The 19378-nt window shown below is 44.4% G+C and overlaps 1 protein-coding gene across 3 annotated transcripts in view; it reads right to left on the bottom strand.

The window, feature by feature from the left end:
- EDC4 (enhancer of mRNA decapping 4) overlaps window positions 1-19378 on the bottom strand; it is a 2544921-nt gene that overhangs the window by 1574591 nt on the left and 950952 nt on the right. For all 3 annotated transcript variants that reach the window (XM_069603831.1, XM_069603839.1, XM_069603847.1), the window contains exon 13: window positions 5553-5625. In XM_069603831.1, coding sequence (XP_069459932.1) covers window positions 5553-5625 — 73 coding nt within the window. The remainder of the gene's footprint in view (window positions 1-5552; window positions 5626-19378) is intronic.

Raw genomic sequence — 19378 nt, 5'->3', positions numbered from 1 at the left:
TGTCCAGTAGCGAGGGCCAGTCTTCTGCCTATTCTTTCAACCATCTGTTATCTCTCCTCTCTCTATTGCTGGTTTCCTTCTTATTGATCTGCGTGCCATTTTTACAGTATTATGAATGCACTTTAATGAGGTCTATGTCATGATCTCTGCTTCCAAAAGGTCAGGGTTTTCCCAACTCCCTTGGAAGCAGATCCATAACCCAGGTTCCGAGTGCCAACCAGTCCCAATTGGGACCTTTTGGACCCAGTCCTGGCGCCAGTGGCACCAGGCTCATAAATATGCCCAGTCCCAGCGCTGGAAGCGCCGGGCTCATAATGCTTGGGTGGACTTACCTTCAGCAGACCATGCTGCTTACTTGCCTGCCAGTTGAGCCTCTGATCCTCTTCTGTTTGGAACTACTTTTCCTGTTGGGTGGGGCTGGAGCCACTCCCTAGATTCAGAACACTGGAACTCTTCTGGAAGGCAGGAACTCTTTTCTTACCAGGAACTCTTTTCTTACTTAGGCGTGGCTGTGGAAGGAGACACCTAAGCACTACAGGAGGCTATTTAAACCACACCCGGTGGATGAATCTTGCTTTGCGTTATTCTGCAACCTCTGCAGCAGAACGCTCATCGTGTCTTCTGCATCCGGTCCTGGGCCTAAGGAAAAAGGCTTACCATCCTGAATCCAGTCTTCAGCAACACCTATAAAGACAAGAAAGAACAGGTTAGCATTCCGGCATCTGAAAGGCAAAGGCTTACCATCCTGAATCCAGTCTTCAGCAACACCTATAAAGACAAGAAAGAACAGGTTAGCATTCCGGCATCTGAAAGGCAAAGGCTTACCTACTCTTCGTACGCTCCGGAGGCCTTCGGCGCTGCATCCCGCATCTGAAAGACAAAACAAGGTGCGTTTAAAGACATTGGGGAACTTTAATACTCACGTGCCATTACTCCTTTCCACATCTAATCCAGTGGGTATTCCGGCACCCTGCAGCCGCTCCGAACTCGTACCTGCAAAATAAAAAGACAGTTAGAGCGCATAGTGAAGCAGGCAACAAGCGCTTACTTACGTGCTTCCAGGCGCTTCTATTCATCACACGGGCTCCATCTTTAACTCACTTCAGCCCGTCATCCGCCATCGCCGGAACCCTGCAAAACAAGAGACATCATTACTAAAGACTTTAAAGACATTTGAATGACTCGAAACTTACCGTTCGTGCAGTAAACGACGGACAGCAGTCCTCTGAAGTCAAGAGGCCTGCGCTACCTATCCAGTGAAGAAACTGGTTACAGCACCCTGCCACGAGGCAGATGGAGAGCTCGGCATTCACTTACCTAAGACATCTTACTCTACACGTCAGGCATACAGTGCACAGAGGTCCAGCCCAAAGAGCCAACCGGGTGCTACACATCACCTTTGAAGATACGGTAGTCGCCCAGTCAAGACCGGCGCCTCTGCGAGAATCAGGTGAGCGTTACAGTCTAATATTAGTGGTACCACTTTAGAATTGTAGATATTTACCATTATTGATTTTCCTGAGCACAAAGTGCGTTGTTGTGATAAGTGTACATGACCCTTGAATATTAATTATATAAAGACTGTGTTTTCAGTAATACAGTGTGTGGACATTCCTTTGTGGGGGCTTGGGGATACACTGTACTTAAGAACCAGCCTGCATCACCTCCTGAGAAGCTAGGCCTTGATTGCTCGTCCATAGCTACCATAATTGAGAATCTTGGCTGGGGTCCTCTGTGCCTCTCTTCTACCATATAGAGAGCGGAAGTACAGACCCCCCCACCGGTCTTGACACGGCTCACCTGAAAAAGAAAACACTGCGCATAACAAGTGGTTCACATCTGACCTGTTAATCCAAAAAAAAGGCAAAGAGACAAGCAGAACACCAATGGCTGAAAACTAACGACGACACAGATAAGGGAATCTGGAAAAAGCTAGAGAATTCATATAGACTAGTCATATGAGACAAAGCGGAATTGAAAAACCGAAAGCACAAGTGTCATCCATATTGTGAATGGAGGATAGCACAGGGGCAAGTGCAAGTGCTCTTGGAAGCAAGACCACGCATAGCAACAGATCGTTTGAATCCCAGATCCGCGCTTAAAACCCAACACTAGTAATAAGCACGTGTTAAAAAAACAATGAAACCAAGCAATATCTCCAACAAACCAATACTGTGTTAAGGTTCAGCAGGCATTCACTGACAAAATCAGCATAGCACGTGACAACATTGAAAAGGACTTGGTAAATAATAAGCCCCCCTTTTTTTTATACACTTTCCGGGCCTGGCTCACTGAGTTGTAATCAGAAGCCACTACGAAAGCAAAACTACTCTAAATGTATTTTCTTCAAACCCACCACAGTAGTTGACATGGAGAAAACTCTGGGTACAATGCGCCCTACCATTTGTGTTGGGGATGTTATACCGTCTAAGTTCATTTTAGAGAATAAAAAGGTGTTTTCACCCTTTCTTGCCCGATTCGTGAATGCGTCTTTTCATCACAACCACGTCCCAGATTCCATCAAAGAAGTCATTGTCACCCCACTAGTAAAAAAAAAAAGTGGGTTTAAAATCAAAAGATGCCAAGAATCTAAGGGCCATCACCAACTCCCACTTCTCGCTGAAAATTGTGCATAATATAGCCACCTCACAACTTCAGGTATACTTGAACACCACGTCCAAATTACATACTAGTCAGTCAGGTTTTCACTCAGGATGCAGTACAGAGAGCTATCTGCTTGACCTCCAGACCCATATGTTAGAGATCTTAGAGAAGGGAAAAGCAGGGCTGCTAGTCTTACTGGACTTGTTAGCCCGTTCGATATTTTAGACCCCAAATGGCTCCTTAACACCCATGCCGATGTAGGGAATTGCTCATAGGAGACAGACTGGATTCACTAATTCCTATCCCACCGGAAGTCCACCGTGCGCTGGGGTGAAGCCACCTCGGGGCTTGCCCCCATTCCTTGTGGCATGCCTCATGGGGCTTGTATATCGCCCACATTATTTAATTTTTACATCAGACCACTGTGTGATCCCCTCGCTGAAAATGAGGTGTTCTTTACAGATTACGCTGATGATACGCAGCTGATACTCAAGCTTGACGGGGAGCATTACATCGACACTGCCAACCCTCTTCCATGTCTATAACATGATTGGACATTGAATGACCACCCAATGGATGTGTCTAAATGGTGGTAATACTGAGCTTTTGATTTTTGGCTCTCAAAAGGCCCAAGGTAAACTAGACTCCAGATACTCTAGTTTTAGCATCAAGGATAGTAACATCCACAGAATCAGGCAAGCAAAAATCCTGAGGGTTTACCTGGAATCCTCTCTCGGGCAGAGGCACATGTTAACTAGTTAAGAAAAAATTGCCAATGTTATCTTAGGCTGCTCAGGCACATCCAACCATTCATCGAAGAAGACAACTGCATCAACAAAGCACTAGCCATTATTCTGTCAAAACTGGTATATTCTAATGCCCTCTTAATTGGTGCAAACAAAGGGTGTCTTAAACTCCAGGTACTGCAGAATGATGCCATACGCAACGTAAAATTGATTTTTATAGAGACCACATTTTGACGACCAGGAGAGCTATACAATGGCTCCCGGTGAAAGCTCAAATCCAATTCAAAGCAGCCACACTGGTTCATAAATGCCTTTATGGTAAAGCCCTGATATGTTTGATGGACAGATTGGTCATATACTAAACAAAGAGGAAGTTACCCCCGGCCAACTCTGCCTTCATTTGTTGCCCCAGATTTAAGCAATTAAATGGCCTAGGCAGATCATTTCCAGTCATCGCAGCTCGTGTCTGGAACTCTCTGCCTTTGGAATTGCAACAGGTAGTCAATCTGTCCTCATTGCGCAAATCCCTGAAAACTCTGCTGTTCAACTGATGATTTATTTGCATTAGGGTCCTCTGAGAGGTCTCGCACTGTCCTGTCATAAATGTTCGTATTGTCGTCTCTTTGTGCACCTTGATGCCTGCGGGTTATCAGCGCTGTATAACTAAATAAAATTTAAAAATGCCACTATCCACATATAGGAGGATGCACTTGGCATGGCATATGATGGCAGTATCTTGACATGTTATGCTGTAAAACTGTATAATTATACCTTATATGTGAGGACAATAAAGGCATAGGATGGCATTATCTGTGTATAGAAGGCAATAACTACCATATTCTGGAAGCACCTCAGAATGGAAGGAACTGAGCTAATGTGGCTGTACTGACATGTTAACACAGTGCCCAACGGCTGTATTGCGTCTGGGTGTACTTTTGTCACATCATGTATCCACCCCTAGAATATCTTGGCAGCATGACAGGTGCAATATGGTTGGTTTCTAAAATAGTAATTTTGCTGCTTTATAAAATAGTAATTGTAGCATTTTTTTTTTTTATTTTTTTTTACATCAGCCACATCACTTTTCATTTTAATCAGGGTCAATGACTCGTATTCTGATGTCATTAGATATGCGTTGTCACTTCCACTATCTGTGGCATTTTGCTGAATTGATCTCCCTGTGAATGAGCCTGCAATGGTTGACAAGAGACATGTTATAAAACTATCTGTATGCTCTTGATCCAGAACCCTATTAACTCTTTACTGTTCAGTAACATGTCTGCACTTTTTAGAAAATTGCATAGACAAAGTTGCATTACCAGCCCTGAAAGCTCACTGTTTGACAAACATTGAAGTTTTGTAGTTAAGCATTTATTAAATAAGTGTTTTAAGAGATGTACAAAAAGACGAGTTATGTTTTTTTAATTTATTGGGTTAAGCAGGTTCTGCAAAATGAGCAGAGCAATATAATCATTGTGTAAAATGAAAAATCATGTTTACAGAATGTTTTCATCTCTTGACATCTGAGAACTATTTAAAGATGTGGGGTGCTCCAATTTTGTAATATTAGGTCTATGCTCAAACTAAACAACATTCAATTAGCCCACTAAAAATTACAGACATACGTCATGGTTTCCTTATTACATGGACATGCACTGACTTCTGACTTTTTCCCTTGTTCACAGAACATCTGAACTTAAGTCATGGTACAGCATCACATGCGCTAATGTACCTTGTGTGGCTGGCTGCTGGGTATTGCAGAGCTTTGCTCAGACACTCATAGGTAGCTCAGCATGAGCCTTTAACACAGAGACCAGGCCTGTTTGCCACAAAAGAAAGCATACCTGCCCATGAAAAATAAAGTGCAAACTTCAGAAATTCATCTGCATTGGGGGCCTGGTACAGATGAACCAACGTTCCAAGGTTTATCCGGCCCTGCATACACCGGGCACTGGGCCCGTGAGTTTCCACCTCTCTGAGATCCGAGAAAATTGAGAAACAGTCTGAAGACCAAAGGCAAAGGCACAGATGACGTTCTTTTGAGGAACTGAGCTCACTCACGTCTATGACTGCATGGTACTATATATTGACACAGGGATAAACAAAACAACTTCTATAACTGACTAACATTAAATTTTTCCCATGCACAATTTACCTCTGGAAAGAAGGGCGTAATCATCTCTCGCTTGATTTGGTACTTACTTTGTGTGTACACAGAACAACTTGATTAGGATGCCTGCGGCAGACTCTGCAGCTCCTAGTTCTGGGGATCCTTCTGTGAAAGGAGACATCATAAGAGTGAAAAAAATATCCTTTTTTGACAATAGCAAATGCTTGCCAACCGGTTTAACATTTTGCCTCTAAACCCCTGCATTGGTACAGGCCCATATCCTGATTTTAGAGTAATAAATGAGCCATTAACATGAGTATCTCAAAGCTAAACGACATCTTCTAGTGTATATTCAATGGCATATAATGGGAGGATGTTTGAATTAACTTTGGGTATTTACTTTGGATCAAAAGTAGGCATCTTTTTTCAAATTTAGAGGAAGAGTAGAATTGGACAAAACCCAGGAGTCAGGATGGTGTAAGGGCAGAAATACATGGAAGTGGAGCACAACATTGTAAAGCCGAGACATAGAATAGACCAATGCCATAATGGGACAACCACGCCTTCTGTGGTTCGTGTAGGGCATACATGTTGTTACTGAAACGATCTTTCAGTTCTGTATGCAGAGGGTGTGGGAAGAAATGAAACTATACGCAGGGCAGCCAAACAGGGGTTTATAGATTTGCTATCAGCCCTTTGCACACAGATTTCCTGTCCTACACATACAAACTATATTCCATGGTTGCAAAGCACATGAATTGCACTTGTGGGCATATAAAACAATTCAAGGACTGCAGTGAGCTTGCAATACTGAAAAGTCCCTAATGTATGTAGATGACGTGTATATGGCTCTTGTAGTGTAGTTTTTGCTTCCTTTTTCTGCGATTTACTTTCTTCTTTTGAGGTCCCCCACATTCACAACTTTTACAAAGCTCCACTAGCGCTGGTCCCCTCTGACATTTTGCTTGGCATTCCCAGATTCCTAGATGTTTGCAGGCAGTGCCTCAAAAAAATACAACCTCTCACAATGTTGGCCTCTACACTTTCAGGTTTTTCCCCAAACACGTCTCAGGGCCAACACACAACCACACCTCCACTAATTCAAGTTAAACCCTCCTAGGTATTGCATACTGTTTAACCGCTGGAAAATAACCATTATCACAAGAGGTCTTATTTCCTCTCTCAGTATTGCATCTGCTCCACATCCTATCACTACCAGGACCACACACCGGTACAAATACTTTCCCTCTACATCAACCCCCTTGTATCTTCCCATCTTGTTATTTCTGTTAGCCTATTCTGGCTTTCTGCCCACACCTAACACTCAGGGTCGGACTGGGACAAGAAATAGGCCCGGTCACCCAAAATAAAGGGCCCACCCGTCGCCTCAAAAAAGTGCCCCACCCCTCGCCTCACGACTCTTGACCTCTGATGATATCACCAGAAGTGATGTCATTTGACCCCACCCCAAAGTGACATCCCGGGAAGCAATGAAACACAACCTTCCACCCCTTGACAAAACAGGAAGTGTCAACAAATATAACTGTTCCTAAGTACACTAAATTACTGTGAATCCAAGCAGATGTCCAAGGCCAAATGATATGTTATTGTATAGCGCTTATGCTCTTTTTTTATAGAACAACCATGCATAAAATATCACCCAACCTGTGTTGGTACTCATTTATCGATGTAAGAAGGCTTTTTGAAAGAAAAAAAAGCAAATTGGAAAAAAAAGACATAATAATTTTCAATTTTCTTTTCTCCAAACCGGCCCAAGCATGGCCAGAAACCGGCCCCCACTCCGCAGGGCCTATTTCAGCCTGGCCACAGGGCGAAATGCAGAGGGGCCAATCCGACCCTGCCCACACTTCGTATCGTTCCATTTCCCTTCCTTATCCCACAGCAGACTATGGTCTCTAGCTAACCCTGGACGAGGGCACAGTTCAACATTTCTCAGACACTGCACTGGTGCTGCAGTGGCAACTGGCATTGTAGGACTGCTTCATAACTTAGCATCATCATACATACACATGAGGATTAGGCAAGTGAATGACTAGCAAGCAAATAACTACTGACTAAACATTTCAATGTTGTTTCAAGGAACACATTTAATAGACAGCAGTACTTTCCTTTATGACATTCCCACTCCCTGCATCTCGGGAGGCAAATGGGGATGAATCAGATCGTTCCCATGGACATCAGCCCCAAACCATAAATGCTGGAAGTGCAAATGAAAGAGGCTTGGAGGAAGTGGAGGAGAAGGGGACGGAGGAGGCTGAAGTGTTGCCACTGGGCATACCTCCACTACCTCCAATGTAATGCCTGTGATGTTGAATGCTATGGGGTGTCTGGCCGCTGGCTATGCGCACAAAGAAGGCGACATGAACGGAGCGTTTTTTGGCGAAAGATGAGGAGTGTTGCTGAACCGCAAGTCGAAGTGACTTGATCGTGGCCTTGAAATCCTCCAATTTCTCTAGAGATTCATCAACCTTGGAACCAAACGAATTGGCACCATCAAGGGGCCTTTCCAAAAGCTTGACTTGGACGTTAGGTGCAGGCGTTACGGTACACATCTATGAATCATCCTATTGATGGAGCACAAGCCCATATAACATGCCAGTCCACAGTGCCCAGGCCTACCAGCCTCAATGTCATCAGCAACCAGCTCAAAAGACCCTTGCATCTCAGGGTGGCATGGTAACAGCAGCAACATTGACAATGTCCCACAAGCTATTTAAGGGCAGTAGGCATTCACCCTTGGAAAGACGAAACTGCCAGAGCCATAGATCGACCTCCCACGCGAGTCAGGTTTCTTTCTCTCAAGCATTCATGAAAATTGTCCTGGGTTTACAAGATATATTCTCTTACAGTTCAACGATTTGTATATATTCAAACAAACCCTCTAAAATGAAGAATTTCTGGGTTGACCCTTCTAGCTTTTAACTGTGATCTGCAGATTATGCCTGTGCCATCGATACACGCTCAACACAAGGAACATTGTTACTACATTTGGATACTTTCAGTGTTGGGATATATTAACAGGCATATTACCACCTTAGTGCATAACATGAATGGCAGTCTGTCTTAACCAAGCTGCCATCAGCAGTGCTGATATTAACGTCGCCTACATTGCCCCGCAGGCCATTACCACTGTGGCAGGTGGGAGCGAGATGGGGTGTGGCAGAGGTGGAACAGATGGTGCAGCGAGGACCAGAGTCACAAGGGAAGGAAGAAGTGGAGCCTGAAGTAAAGGTGAGTGGGAGGGGAGGTGAAGGCAAGTCACGGTTTACAAACTCCAGAATGAATACAACCCTCTATGGAAATAAGCCAGGCGATAGCTTGCAAGGATAACAAGGTTTAATTGCACAAAATACAAAATATCAGCAAAGGACTCTGCTGCTTTGAGAAAGTTCTGACTTCAGACTGAATGTTGATAACTTTTAAGAAGACACAGCGTCACAGATGACATCATATATAGGGTCTAAACCCACACAGCTGATTGGTAAAAACGTATACATGGTCCTGCTTCATAGAGGATGCCAGGCTAGAATTGCTTTTTCTCTTTGCCGTCTGTTAGGCTGCACATGGGTCAGCTGGGCTCATCTCTCCGCAGAGTGAAGGTCAGGTCTCTCAAAGTTACATTGTTAAAACTGTGCTAGCATGCTAAGCCTACTACCACATCACTGTGGCATGCACCTGGGAGGCTTGGGGGATAGGTGCCAGGGTACGGAGGGGAAGGGAGGAGGAAATACAGAAACACACAGAACCACACATTTTAGGCTTTGTTGGTACTGCTCCTCTCGCACCCAAGGCTTCCACCCTTGTTTTGATCTATAATGTATCCCTCCCTGTTCCTCGTGTTACAAAGGATGTGTTTTATGCTTAGGGGTGAAACAGGTGCGCATGCTTAGGTCTTTTAAGGGCGCTTGGTTAAAGCTAGGGGCTGAGAGGTCATTTGCTTATCATGGAATGCAAGGGTGTGGGGATCAAGTCAGTGGTGTGGGTTCTGGCACTCGGTTGGCTGGGTGGGGGTTAGAGGCCTGCTGGCAGCTTGGGTGTGATGAATGGGTACTGCTAGGAGCCTGGAGTTGTCTCACTGCCTTGCAGGGTGCATTCCTCCCAATGATACTAAATATTTGCAACAGTGAAGGGACAAGGTGGGAACTGGTGGTGCAGGCTCATTCTGCCTTAATGATTTTGGGCCTAGTCAAATCTTTCCATGGAGCTCGACTGGTGCAGTGCGAACATGCAAGCCTGTGCCTCTGCCATTATTACAAAATGGCATTTCTTTCTATGTGCCTTCCAAGGTTACTCACCTGCTATTTGCGCTATATTATATATGCGGCAGGTCTCGTAATCCGGTTCTCTCCCCCCTTGTGCACTACACCATTTCATAGGGCATTCGCTTGACCTTAAAACACCTAGGGGGGGGTGGGATATACTCATTTCCATCCCAACAGAGGCAACACCAGATGGTGAAGGGGAGGACCCAACTTGCAAATTAGAGGATGGAAGAGGGGCGGGTGGGATGAAAGGGTGCTTCCACCCTTCAAACAGCAGTAAGGGGGCAGGGCAGGGGAGAAACACCACCAAGGGTGAGCGGCAAGCGGCGGCGAGGTAAGGACAAGCCGTAGGGGCAGGGACTACAGAGTTAGAGACATACATTTCAATAGATGTATACAAAAATGTGGTGGCCCCTTAACTGATATTGAACAGAGCAAAGAAAACCTGTTCTAAGTGAAGGTTCCCACAGAGGAGAGTCTACAAGATTTTAGCTCACAGTACCTGTCACACAAGAAATTCCCATGTGCATACCAGTCTGGTCTCTCCCACATGGACAGTCCACCGCAGAAATGCTATGCAATTCACTTCTGGCGGACCCATCAATTTTAGATCATAGCAAAGCCTGTGCCTGCTTATGATTAGTCATGGCATGAATCACCCTCGTCTTCACACACTGCTGGAACCATTGGGTTTGTCAAGAAGTCAAGTGGACTCCACAGAAGACATAACTAATTTGTTTTAAAAGGTTTAATAAAGGACTAATGTTTAATGTTGGGCAACTCATGAGGGGTCAGAATGGCAAAAAATATTCATTCAAAGGTTTTCTCCAAATGCATCACTGGCTTCACTCCCCCGACTCTCTTCAAAAGAGTTGCTCTGTTAAACAATGTCTTGATTGGCGTGTGGCCATCCCTCGGAAACACAGGGTGGATAGCACTGACAAGCTGTCTCAGGCATTCTTGTTGCAGCTCTAGATCTTCCTCAACAGGCCGTTGGATCCCATTGGTAGGGATACCCCTGTCGCCTGCACTCTGTCTAAGGCATAAACAGCCAAACAATCATTGAAATTCTCATAAAGTGTGTAAAGGTACAAGAGGATCATATGTTAATGATTAGACTTACATTCTTCTTCCAAAGGAATGTTTATTGAAAAAATCAGCTCAACGCATTTCGAGACAACGGTCCCTTCTTAAACCAAATGAAAATAAATCTGCAGAATTAGCAAGGTTGAAAAAACATCAGGGATTCAAATACTCAAAATAAGAAGGAATATTATATCCATGAAAAAATAGTTTTGGTCATTTACCTCAAGTTATGTGGAAAATCCAAAAATGAAATTCTCAATCAGCTAAAAACAAATGGCGAAAAGTCCACAAGGCATCATTTAGAAAGTTTCTCATCCAAGGAAGGCGTATGATATAAAATAATTGAAACAGAAGTCATGCATACTTTCTAGATTAACAGGATTCACTCCGTTCAAGTGTAGCTCTACATTCTGGGGCCAGACCCCTTTCTACCTCAACCCAAAGCGGTCCCACCACCTGAGGAACGAGTGCACGTTTTGTAAGTAAAACAAGTGTATTGTACAATCATCCGGGGAGCAGTTAGATGGTGCCAATGAACCAGACTAACCCAAGTCCCAACAAACCACTAACTCCATTTCTTTCCTTCTCATTGGTTATCGACAATCTTTACTACCATCATCAGATCATATTTGTAGCACACCCCTACTTGGCATTCGTCTATGGTAGGTCGTGAAATCCTGACATTATAAAACATTCACATACAACCATAATTCATTACTAGTAAGAACTGGCCTAAGCCCTTAAACCTTAAACATGATTACACATGGTTCGCACAGACACTTCAGCGATATGAGGAAAAGCTGAGAAAACAGGTTCCCTTTGAACTATCAATAGCTATCACATCAGCCCTGGCTTACTGGCCCCACTTAAGGCATTCTAATTTATACAGCTACCACTTCAGCACATTTGGCCTCTAGTTCCACTCTGAGAAAAAACAATTGAGTACCGGACACCATGGCATCGGGCGCCATCTCTATCCATCTTTATTGCTGGCCCAAGCAAGTTACCAAACCCTTCAGCACGACTTCAATGCAATGGTAAAGATTACACCTGTTCTCTGCCGAACTACTAAGCCATAAGTAGCCCAGACGAGAGAGGGCAGGCAGTGTTTAGCTCCACAGCCTGTAGTCTGCATTACCTGTGTTAAATCTTGCAGGGGAACCTCCACTTTCAAATGTACTGCTCTTCATTAACCAACAACACAGCCCAGAGCGGCGAAGCACAGCCGGGAAAGGACAGGCGGTGTTTAGTTGCGCAGATTTTCAACGACTGAGGTCGAAAGCAGTGAACCCATGCACGCGTAACTCAGTGTTCAAGTTGAAGTATAGGTCTGGATTAAGTCTTGCATGGTAACATGCTTTTACACCTACACACTTTTATATCATACCATTTCATTTGCATTGCCTCTTGTGGCCCTCCTTTTCTTTGTGACTCTGTTCTCATACTTTCTGGAATCGCCTTAGCTCTCCCTGGTTACTCTCAGCAGTGATATTGATAATCACTAAACCCTGTGACGTGTGGGGCTACGGAGGCGCACAATCGTAACTGTTACCAGGCGTTGGAGCCAGGAGATCGCGTGAGAGCAGACTACTGCAATCTCTGTGGGAGAACGCTGGCTCTGTGACCCGTGACCGGAGGCTAAAGGTTATATTCTAGAGCAGCCGTTGCAGGCACAAACGCATTAAGATTTCCTCTCACCGGCCATGTGAAAAGCCACTTAGACCGAAAGTGTGCACTCTGATAACATTTAGATAACATCTGTATTGGAATACTGGGGAGGGGAGTTGGATATGCCACATCCTGTTCTAAGCATAAGGTGATAGCCAGACGTGAGTTGAACTGTTTTTTAGTTTTTTTTTTTTTTAACATGTATTGTTTATTGACATCTCGATGAACACAATACAGATATAACGCATTATGAAGGTCAAAAACAGCGTGATATCGACATTCCGGTTTTTGTAATTATACAGCTGTTATGCTTAAAACTGCCATTTAGTCAGCAAGGGGAAGAGAAAGAGGGAGAAGAAGAAAGAGAAAATAAAAGGGGGTAACATTGCACTTACTTGACATGATGCCTTAGCTTGGTCGCATTTAAGTGTTCAACCAGTGATCTCAGCATTTACTAATTCATGGTTTTGTAAAATGCCTCAAGAGTAAAGGCTGGAAAAACATCTCCATCAGCCACATGTTCCAAGAAATGCCCCCGCCCCAATATACGTGAAAATGTTGGCATCCGTCCCGCCGCAAATGCTGACAGTTTCTCCATCCCCATCAATTCCCACACCTTCACGCACCAAGAGATGTATGGTCCCTCTGCTGCCTTCCAAAAACGTGCACAGGTGATTTGGACTGCCATCAATAATTGGGAGATCAGCTCAGCCCTAGAACCGGACATAAGAAACAAACCATCATCAGGGGCGTCCACCAGTAATAGGACAAGCAGATCCATAGGGAGTTGGGTGCACGTGATCTCTTTAATTTTAGAGCAGACCTAAAGCCAGTATACTGTATTTTGGGGCAGTGCTACCACACATGAGCTAGGTCACCAACTACCCACATCCGTGCAAGCATCTGTCAGAGTAAGTGGAGTGTATTGCGTGCAGTTGCTGCAGGGACAAATACCAGCGAAAGCACAATTCGAGCACCCTATCTTTCACAAAAGTGCAGCGCGAACATTTATGGGCTTTGGTTCATATCCTCGACCAGGACCCTGCTGAGATTTGCAGCCCAATTCTTTTTCCCATGTAGCCATATAGGGAACTTTTCCTCTAGCATAGCACTTTCCAGGAGCTTATAGCATGCCGAAATCCTATGTTTTTTTTGCCCCTCCATTACTTTAAGTTCAATGCCTGTTGGGACACGGGATCCCGCCTGCTGAACCCGAGCATTAGTCAACCAATGCCGCCATTGGCCATAGCAAAACCGTTCTGATTCAGGAAGGTCGAACTTCTCCTTGCACTCAAAGGTCAATGGTTCTGTGTCGCCATATAAATCCTCTAGTCTCAAAAGTTCACCAGAGTTCCAAAGCTGAAAGGATTTTGCCTGTAAACCTGGGGTGAATGCTGGGTTTTGTTTAATAGGTGAGAGCGGGCCCAAGCCCGAATTGAACCCCTTCTGCATTCAGGCTTTAGCCAAAATCTGAAGTCTCACCAGAATGGTAACCAACATGGTATTGTGCCGTCACCGCTGCTCTTTAGGGAGTAACGGAAGAAGACCAAGTGGGAAGGTGAATGCAACTTGTTCTATACCCTTCCATTTGGGAACGTCGCTGGTTCCCGCCCACCCCAGCATAGTGGCCACGAGAGGCCCAAAAGTACTGGTCCTAGTAATCCTAGGCCAGCCAGCATTTTCCCTCTTGTGAGAAGCTTGTGAGAAATACGTGTTTTTTTAGCTGCCAGGTGAACTGCCCCACTGCCGTCTGTAGGTCAAGTAGTTCACGTTCTGGAATAAGCACAGGAAGAGCCTGGAAAATGTACAGCAATTTTGGAAGGAGAGTCATTTTGACAGTGCAAAAACGGCCCAACCAAGAGATCTCCTGTGAATTCCACCTTTGGATAAGTCTTTGGCTTCTTTCCATAGCTCCGGAACATTTACTTCAGCAGGCCAGAGTAGGTGGGGGTCTTGTGCACCCCCAGGTAGGAGAATTCCATATCCATCCATCAAAATGCAAACTTTTACCATAGAGTTGCCAAGGCTACCAGTGTTTGTCAGGCCCATACCAATACATTTCCCATAGTTTATTGCAAACCCTGATACCGCTGCTCTAAGAACAAAGTCAACAGACATCTGTAGGGCAGACAAGGAAGATAATTGTTTATTAAGCAGCTGAAAGGGCTTTCTCATTTCATATGGTGTTTTACAAGTGAAGACCGCTGGAGGTCCTTGCGCATTTGTTTTAAATACTGCAACATTGTTATAGTGAGCTTGCTAGACTGCGTTTGTCATATTGAACTGCAATTGATTTGACGTCCTGTCTTTTAGCGAGATAGAGAGGTAACTGTTGCTATTCTCGACAATACTGTGAAAAGGAATTTGTTTGAACTTCTCCTGCAAGGCAAAGCGAAGTGTGTCTGCTTTACAGGTTAGTCTTGAAGCAGGCGACATATAAACCTGCAGAATTAACACCTCTTCAATTTATGTTTCCCCCCGAGCAGTTCTTAATTAAGAACGTTAATCCGATTTGTCTTATAATCAGTGTTTATGGAGTTGGGGCTTCTATAGCCATGTGATCACTGGACATTGTTGTTGATTGAACAACCGCGCTGAGGGCCGAGGGTAGGGAGGCGGACGAGCTAGTCGAGCGTTCCGCAGCCAAGAACAGGGTTGTTTTTCCTTCTTTTTTGCCATTTTCTAGTGCACTGCTCAAGGATTTAACTCAAGAGAAGGCACTATTTTAAAAGAAAGTGTGATTGCCATTTCTCTGATAATTTGCTTATTGAATTTTATTTTAAATCTTGTCCTTTATATTTGTCAATTTGCCTATGAATACTCAAGCAACAGTGACTGGGTAGTTTTCGCTTCGCTTATATTACAGTGGACCACTTCTTAGTATAGTGGAGAGTGAGCCTCTGGTAGTAACATGCAGCAAGGCTAGTGGTGAACTAGACCTTATGAATTTTAGTTGCCACACTATGATAGTATTTTTATAACTTATATCTTTGCATAATTTTTATATTTTCATCTTAATTACTGGGATTAAAATTGGAAGGTTTTAGAATCTTACGTATATCAAATCAGAGACAGACCATGTAGCATAGTTTAATAATTGTATTAACGCGCCTAGATACCTCTGGGCTCAGAGCGCTATATAAATAAATAAACAAACATTAACTACATTTACTGTGATTTTTAGTTTAGAGGGTTGCCAGTGAATCAAAATATTAACTTGTTGAAAAGTTGCTCTAAAGAGGGATTTCAGGCACTCTTGTGTCTACCACGTTTTTGGCCCACCAGTAACAGGTTGTATAGGGGTGTATATGTTTTATGAACAAAATGTCTAAAAGGAAAGCAATCTCAGATATCTGCCCTGGGAGAAGACACAGTAAGTTTTTTAAAGTGTTGGAACCCATAAAAGAAGTAAATGTATTGATTACGGAAATAAAGGGCCTGCTGAGTGACATAGAAGGGAATGTTGAGGGAGGGGAGAAGAGGGGAGTAAAATCAAATTGTGTGGTAGAGGGGGATCCCGAGGACTTACACTCCATAGTGAATGCCCAAGATACCTTAATAGCGCCCCGTCCACCTAATGGCCCAACAACAGGAAAATCAGGGGGCATGCGCAAAGAAACCTTACGTGGTTTTGAAGTAGGGCTCAAAGTAGGACAGGAGGGTGATACAAATCATATCCTTCCCGTGGGTAAAACAATTGTCGATGGATGAGTGCCACAGTTCATAAGTGAATATATCCGTCCTAGCCATCAAGATGAATTATCGCTTTTACCACCACCTATAGACTCAGTGATGACTTTTGAGGTGTCCCAGGTGGTTGCCTTCATTGGTGGACAGGAAGAGGTGGTTGAAATTGCAGTCACAACCTCAAACAGGTTTTCGATCTTGGGCAGGAGTCTGTACCTTGCTTGGGCGAGCCCGGTGGCATGGGTGGCGAAGTTTTAAGTAGGGGTCTAAAACATCTCTCGTAAAGGTGCCAAGGGCCACAATTGTCATGGGGGAGTGGTCATAGTTGCCATGAAGGATTGCAACACGCAGCTGGAACCCATAAAAGAACTTGAGGGACTCTGGGAAGACCAGGACGCTGCACTGGATATTCCTCAAGTAGTTGCAAACTCGCCAGCTACAACCCAAAAAGAAGCAACTGAGTCCTTGCGAATCCCATCTAAGCTGGGACTGAGGGCATGCAATGGTCGGTTTACATAAGACCAGCCTGCTACAGATACTTATTATGGCCCAAATAAGAGTTTGAGACTAGATTATGTCCTGTTTCTCGCCCAGGACTGGCGACAAATCCTTGGCTTTGAGGTTGCAGAGCGCTTGGAGAATGACCACAGGCCCTTGGTTTTCTCCTCGATGGGCCCCACCAGTGGGTTGTGGGGGGCGGGGGGAAATCAGGTGTTCTACCACTCACGCTGAAATAGTTATCACTGGACACGCAAAACATGCTGTGAAATGGACCACACTGCTGAAAAATAAATTGTATGGTTAGGTTCTATTGTTTAATAATGGGGAACATCGAGCAGTTGTGCTCTGGAGACTGTGTGGATAATACCATTCTTTGCTAATTTGGGGAAATGGTCAAAGAAATCCAGCTGGCTATTTCTATTAACATACCATTAAGCCCCAAGAATGTGAAAAAAGGGGAGCCATGGTTTGATTTAGCATGTAGAGATGCAAAACATAAATTGATGACCCATTTGAGGTCCAAAGAATAACTGGATAGGGTGCATCTTCGTGTATTAACAAGAGAATATAAAATCCGGTTAACGAGGAAAAAACAGGCATACATGAAGGAGAAATGGGCATTGATGCTGGAATATGCTAAGGAAGGGAAACCAGAATTTTTGGATGTCTGTCACCAATGGAGATTGGTAGGGCGACGTCAAGCCTGTATTTCACCAATGTGTGGTATAAACATTGAGGTTCTTTATCATTCCTCACACATAAGTTAAAGTCATGAGTTGTTATCTATGATCAATGACTGCGCAGCGGATGACCAATCTGGCATTTACTCTGTGGGAGGTAGAAAAGGCATTGTGGTCTCAGCTGACGGAAATACCCCAGACCCCAACAACATCCCGATAGACCCTTTTAAAAGCGAGCCTTTAATATGGGTGCCGATATTGACTAAGGTCTTCAGTTCTGGCCACTGGTGCAATGCCGGTTGCATGGAATGGTTCAGTAATTGCTCAAATCTTCAAGAAAGGGGACAGGGCTGTGCTGTCCAATTATCGCCCTTTCGCCCTTCTTGATGCAGTAAGAAGAATAAGTTACTTACCAACTGTAACGTTCTTTCGACTGGATGTTCCTCTCACAAATTCCTTATCTTTCATGAATCCACTTCCAGCTTGCTGCGCGTCGACGTCCCTCGAGGCGGTGTCCCTCAAAAGCCTCCGTATCAGCGCCAACGTCACCATGGGTATAAATAGTCTTGCGCAGCTTCCGTTGCTCAGTTCCGTTTTGAGGTGCTGTTTTTGCCTTGTATGAGATGGTTAATACCCTTGAAGGAGCGTAGGCTGCAACTACAAGGGAAGTTTTGCTGCAGGGCAGGATGGGAGGGGCAATAAGGAATACGTGTCCTCCCACGTATTCCTCATCTTTGATAGACTCCCAAAGCAGAAATGTGTATAGGAGGCGGGAGCAAAAGGAAATGCTTTCCTTTAAAGATGCACAGAGTGCAACACAGCTTTTCCAAATTTCGTCTCCAGGCTGGAGGAGGAATCTAGACTGTAGAATTTGGTGAAAGTATGTGCGGACGACCATGTGGCAGCCGCACATATAGCTTTAATTGGAACACCTATTTGGAGAGCTGAAGAGGCTGCGATACCCCTGGTTGAATGAGCCCTGAGGTGTTGAGGAGGCTCTTTTCCTGCTAATTTATAGCATTCTATAATAGTTCATATAATCCATCTTGAGATGGTTTGTTTCATAATGGGTAAACCTAACTTATGCCCTGCATACCCCACAAACAATTGGTCTGCTTGCCTAATTCTCGCAAGTCTGCTAATGTAAAAACTCAAGGCACGCCTTGGATCCAGCCTGTGCAATCTCTTTTCCTCTTTCGGAATGGGGAGGAGGGTAAAATGAAGGTAAGGTTATTTTCTGTGTGATGTGGAATTCTGAGACCACCTTTGGGAGAAAATTCGGCTTCACTTGAACTACCTTATCTTTGTGAAAGGTTGTATGAGGAGGTTTGCAAGATAAAGCTTGCAATTTGCTCACCCTTCTGGCAGAAGTTAAAGCCACTAGAAAGACTGTTTTAAGAGTGAGAAACCTTAAAGGACATGAATGAAGGGGTTCGAATGGAGTACCCGTTATAAATTTTAAGACTAGGTTTAGGTCCCACAGTCGAACTTGAAAATGAGTTGGGGGAAAGACATTAGTTAACCCTTTCAGAAATTGAATGACTATGGGCAATTTGAGGTATGAAGGCTCCTCAGCCGTGCACTTAACGTTTGACAGCGCAGCAAGCAAGGTAACCCTTGATTGTGCCAACCTGAAGGCCTGAATTTGCCAAGTATAGTAAGAAGCTGCAGAATTTATTCCAACGGCAGCGGTGTAAAGATTTGTTGTCTGGCTTTCTGGCGGAAAACAACACCTCCATTACGTCATCCGGGAGGTCCCTATCCTTGTATCTCAACCTTTCAGAAACCAAGCGTGAAGGTTAAGGGTACTTATATCCGGATGGAGAACCCGACCTCCCCCCTGCGAGTGAAGATCCTCTCTTTGCGAAAGACGAATCGGAGGACAGATGGACATGTCTAGAAGATCCGGATTACCATGTTCTCCTGGCCCAATTCGTGGCAATTTGGATCATGGGTTTCCAGAATCTTCTCAACCTCCTGATCATTTGAGGAATGACGGGAACTGGAGGAAAC

Source organism: Ambystoma mexicanum, chromosome 1p (genome assembly GCF_040938575.1).
Source record: "Ambystoma mexicanum isolate Mex_15411 chromosome 1p, UKY_AmexF1_1, whole genome shotgun sequence".
In the NCBI taxonomy this organism is placed as follows: Eukaryota; Metazoa; Chordata; class Amphibia; order Caudata; family Ambystomatidae; genus Ambystoma; species Ambystoma mexicanum.
Note: the sequence above shows the minus strand (reverse complement) of the source record. Positions and strands in the feature narration are given on the sequence as shown.